The sequence below is a fragment of the Penicillium roqueforti genome (genome assembly GCF_015533775.1).
Source record: "Penicillium roqueforti strain LCP96 04111 chromosome Unknown scaffold_66, whole genome shotgun sequence".
Classification (NCBI taxonomy): domain Eukaryota; kingdom Fungi; phylum Ascomycota; class Eurotiomycetes; order Eurotiales; family Aspergillaceae; genus Penicillium; species Penicillium roqueforti.
This window is the reverse complement of record NW_024067630.1, coordinates 1-5,375: the sequence shown is the minus strand read 5'-3', so window position 1 is coordinate 5,375 and position 5,375 is coordinate 1. Positions and strand designations below refer to the sequence as shown.

At 46.9% G+C, this 5,375-nt stretch overlaps 1 protein-coding gene across 1 annotated transcript; it reads left to right on the top strand.

Annotated features, from left to right (window-relative positions):
* Window positions 1-703: 703 nt before the first annotated feature.
* LCP9604111_9717 (ABC transporter ATP-binding protein) lies at window positions 704-4,982 on the top strand (the record flags this gene model as incomplete). Its single annotated transcript, XM_039078002.1, has 10 exons — window positions 704-769; window positions 829-909; window positions 960-1,075; window positions 1,130-1,184; window positions 1,235-1,836; window positions 1,892-2,486; window positions 2,550-3,123; window positions 3,183-3,355; window positions 3,402-4,907; window positions 4,956-4,982. 10 exons carry the CDS (start codon window positions 704-706, stop codon window positions 4,980-4,982), a joined length of 3,795 nt encoding a protein of 1,264 aa, XP_038924286.1.
* Between the last annotated feature and the right edge of the window lie 393 nt (window positions 4,983-5,375).

Below are 5,375 nucleotides of genomic sequence, written 5' to 3'. Positions count from 1 at the left end.
CATGCGCCCTGATCCAAGGAATTTCACATAAACCATGGCATATACGATTTGTAAATGTAACATGATAGCTTCCTTGACGTACGTAGTAAAAGAAATCAGCATCTTTTAACAACGGCTTCTTCTTTTCCGGCGATGTCTACCTTGTTTTCGTTCTGCCAAGGACTTGACATGTAAAATTCATCATCGATTGAGCTGATTTCAAGATGTCTCACAATATGCTTCCGAAAATGGTAATATGAAAGAACTGCACGAACTGCGTGAACTGCCTAAATGGGAATTGGGTTACATCCGGAACTCCACGACCTAACCCACACACCTTGACGTCCTTGACATCACCGCTCACTCCACTGATTCTACCATTCGGCCAATATGAGAAATCAAAAGGTTGTGATGACCTAGAGACTTTGGTGCCTGGCTTTTTGATTGTTGCCTGGAATCGTTCGCGTGGTATCAGAGTGCGAAGTGGTTCCCCCTGATTCTTACCATCTGACAAATGACTCACGAGCTCCTTTACAAGTTTATTCAGTTCCCTAGTTACACACGAAATTAGAACCCCGAAGATGGTGCCAAAAGCCCCTGTTTAACAAAGGATTTTCTTTCATCAAAACGCTGTGCTGATGGGGTGGAAATGCATTCTCCGTCAACTTCCCCGCAGCGTGTCGACACACCAACATCGCCAGAGAATATCTCCATCAGTTCCGATATGGCCGCAAATTCAGCGAATTCAAAAGAAGAGACAGCCAAACCAGCAAGTCTCGGTAGCTATGCGGTGGGTTATGATTTATTGATGGACCCGGCTTTGTCTGTCGCTTACACCCACCCCTCTAGAGAATTCTATCATATGGTACCTCTAATGGGGGTATCTATATTATGATTTTGGGCCTGGTTTGTGCTATGGCTTCAGGAGTCGTGAGTTAGAGCAACTGTCGAGTACTCAATATCAACTAATGAAACTCCAGGCTCTTCCATTGATGAATATTGTCTTTGGCCAGCTGGTCGGCAAATTCAATCAGTACTTTATTCCAGGATCAGGTATCACAGAGCAATCATTCAAGTCCTCGGTCAATCAAGACAGGTAGATATCTCGCCCTCTATTCCTCATGGCAGCAAACTTACGCTCTCCTTCTAGCTTATATATTGTGTATTTGTTTATCGGAAAGTTCTGTTTGACTTACATATCTATGGTACTATGGCTTTACCCCTCCATAACCCTATTGTTACTCACACGATATAGATTTGTTTCCGATTGACCAGCCTCCGCGCCTCAGGGGCCTTGCGCCTGGAGTATACCCAGGCTCTCTTTTCACTTCCTATGAGCAAGCTGGACGAGATGTCAGTCGGAACTGTGACACATGCGATTACAGCGCTGTCAAATACGATCCAGCAAAGTGTTTCCGATCGGCTCGCCATTCTGTTCCAGTCATTCGCCTTACTCGTTGCGGCTTACGCGATCGCATTCCGTTATTCATGGGCACTGACGCTTGTTGTCAGTGCGGCCATTGTATTTGTGGTCCTTGGGTTTAGCCTGACAATGCCGTTTTTGGTGAAGGCACAGCAGAGTGTGGACAAAGCGGATGAGAAACATGCAGCCCTCGCCGCAGAAGTATTCGGCTCTATTCGGACAGTATTCGCCCTGGGTGCTGAGCAACCACTCTTCAAAAAGTATACACTATGGGTTGAGGAAGCACGGAAACGTGGCCTACGTATGTCTTTGGTCAGTGGAGTCCACCTTGCTATGCTCTTCTTTGCCATGTATGTCAGCTTCTCCCTGGCCTTCTGGTTTGGGTTGAAGCTGTATCGCGAAGGGCATATTGCTAATATTAACACCGTGATCACGTATGATCATCCTAACTTCGAATCTTTATGATGCCGTTTTCTGACAATAAATCAGGGTATTCTTTTCCGTGCTCCTCGTGGTCACTATTTTGGGAGGCATTGCGGGGCCACTGATGGCTATTTCGAAAGCCATAAGTGCATCCGGAGCCTTTTTTGGTGTTATTGACTCCAAGCCAGATAATATAGCTGGCATTCGCGATCCGGAGTCCAACCATGCTGATATCGTGTTTCAGAACGTGACCTTTTCCTACCCCACACGAGCAGAAATCACCGTGCTCAAGGGATTCCATGCTCGATTTGAGCGAAATAAGACCACGGCTCTGGTCGGACCCTCCGGTTCGGGGAAAAGCACCATCGTCGCTTTGATCGAGCGATGGTATCAACTTCAGTTTGAGGAAGAAGAGGCCACGTCGGGCCATATCCATGTGGGAGCTCACAACATTAATGACCTGGATGTGAAGTGGTGGAGATCCCAAATTGGACTTGTTCAGCAAGAGCCATTTCTGTTCAATGACTCAATATACAACAACGTTGCTTTTGGTCTGATCGGATCGCAGTGGGAGAACGATACAGAACCCGTGAAGATGGAACTCGTCACCGCAGCTTGCAAGCAAGCCTTTGCAGACGAATTTATCGACCGCCTTCCCATGGTATCGTTACACCTCTTGCACTGCATTTCTTTATGACGGAAAATCTGATTATTTTATTTCTAGGGTTACTCAACCACTGTTGGGGAAGGTGGAATTACATTGAGTGGCGGGCAGCGCCAAAGAATTGCCATCGCGCGAAGCATCGTCAACCAACCCCAAATTCTCATACTTGATGAAGCGACCAGCTCGATCGATATTCAAGGAGAAAAGATTGTGCAAGCCGCCCTTGATCGTGTGTCCAAAGATCGCACTACAATCATGATCGCTCATCGGTTGGCCACCGTCCGCCGTGCGGACAAGATCATCGTCATGAAAGATGGCCAGAATTTTGAAGAAGGTTCTCACAAAGAGTTGATACTCAAGGAAGGGATATACCATAGCTTGGTCCATGCGCAACAGCTAGAGCCATTGACAGATTTGATGGATACCGACATGCCAGTTTCGATTTCTTCGCAGAAAGAAGAAGTCAGAGCTCAGGCTTACACCACCAAAGAAAGCAGCGATCAAAATTGCCAGGATACTCCCGAGCCTGAAAGAGCCTTTGGCTTTTTCCACAGCTTTGGGGTGCTCATTTATGAAAATCGTAGCCATTGGATCTTCTATGCACTGACACTGATCGGGGCTATAGGGGCAGGTTGTAAGTATTTGCCTTGCTCTTTTGCATATTTCCAAATATATGCTTACAGATTCCAATAGCGGGATTCTCCCTACAAAGTTGGCTTTTTGCTAGACTTGTGCAGGTTTTCCAGTTCACTGGCGAGAAGCTCGTGCACGCTGCGAACTTCTGGGCATTGATGTTTTTCGTCCTCGCTCTTGCCATGGCGACCTTCTATTTCATGCTGGGATTTTCATCGAATTCGATCTCGATGGTGAGTCTTACAAATACACGGACTTCAAACAAAGCTAACTGTTCAGTTTGTCGTGTCCAATGCTCGGATGGATTATTTCTACAACCTATTGTCCAAACCCGTGTCGTACTATGACCGCGAGGAAAATTCCTCGGGTACTCTGATATCCAGACTCTCCACTGATTCAAAACAGTTGCAGGAAATGTTTGGTCCCACTGGTGTTTTCCCTCTCATCTCGATCTTTAACATCGTTGGATGTGTTGCAATCTCCTTCGCCTTTGGATGGAAGCTGGCGGCTGTCACCTTTTTTGCCGCCATGCCATTTTTATTTTTCTCTGCCTTCATGCGCATTCGATATGAAATCAAATTCGAGAGCCTAAATGCCGAAGTTTATGCCGATAGCTCCAAGTTTGCAACGGAGGCGGTCCGGGCCTTCAGAACGGTCACTGCTTTGACCATGGAAGATACAATTTTGAAAAGATATTCAACCCTGCTGAAAGATCAGCGTCAAAAAGCCACTCGGAAGGCGTGGTACGCAACGTTGGTATTTGCGTTTTCCGACAGTGTTGAGCTATGTGCCATGGCTCTCGCATTTTGGTACGGCGGCCAGCTCCTCGCGTCTCACGAATATGACCCAGTTGCATTTTTCGTGGTCTATATCGCTATTATTCAAGGCGGCCAATCGGCAGGACAGTTTTTCAGCTTTGGTCCAAACATTGCTCAGGCGAAAGCTTCTGCCAATCGCATATTGGCTGCACGGCTACCTACTTCTGAACAGCTTCAGCATGTTCCAGTGGGGCCGCTCTCTTCTTCGGACTACACCCCCAGACCCTCTGTTGAACTAAAAAACGTCTCTTTCCAATATTCTTCTCGTGAGATACCAACCTTTGTTAATTTGGACCTCGCCATTGAGAGCGGTCAATTTGTAGCATTTGTCGGACCTTCCGGCTGTGGAAAGTCCACGCTTGTCTCGCTACTCGAGCGCTTCTATGACTGCACTCAGGGATGCATCTTATTCGGTGGCCGGGACATTCGTTCTATTGAACTATCCTCTTACAGAAATGCTTTATCACTCGTCGCCCAGGAGCCCAAACTCTTCGAAGGAACCATCCGCGAGAATCTCCTTCTCGGTCTCGAAGCCCCCAATAACCCGAACACCGAGGACCAAATGATTCAAGCATGCAAGGACGCCGAAATTTACGACTTCATCGTATCCCTGCCAGATGGCTTCTTGACAGAACTTGGCGTCAACGCTCAAGCCTCGCTGAGTGGTGGGCAAAAACAGCGTATTTGCATTGCGCGAGCGCTGATCCGAAAACCGCTACTTCTCCTTCTTGATGAGGCTACATCTAGTTTGGACTCTCAGTCTGAAAGTCTTGTACAAGGTGCTATGGAGAGATTAGCAAGCAAGCGAAACATGACTATTATTGCGGTCGCGCACAGACTAGCCACTATTCAGAAAGCCGATGCAATTTTTGTCTTTGCAGAAGGGGCGTTGGGACAGGGATCGAGGGTTATTGAGTCGGGAACCCATAATGAATTGTTGCACAGAAAGGGGGCTTATTGGCAGATGGTATGTTTCCCGAGCCACATCTACTTCTTTTGACTAACGTGATTATAGTGCCAAGCGCAAGCTCTAGACCGATGAAAGGATGAAATTTTCAAGCAGTACTCATTATTTCTCTTCTCGTATCCCATACTTAATATATCTCCAAGACTAGCGCAAAACACGGCATTATTCTTCAAGAACCTACTGAGCGAGTATCTAATCTCCTTCATCAAGTTCCGAGTGTACGAAACTCGGCTGCAATGCTGTGGCCCTATGTAATATATAAATATATATCATTCCCTCCTCCTCATTCACCTCCTCCAACCACTTAGTTAGAATATATGATTCTCTCTCATGATGATTCTAGTACATACGACCATAGGGTGTGGAAAACAGGGCTTCCCGTCCGCTCAGCCGTACTTAAGCCACACGCCGGTGAGTTAGTAGTTGGGTGGGTGACCACCAGCGAATCCTCACTGTTGTATGTTTTTG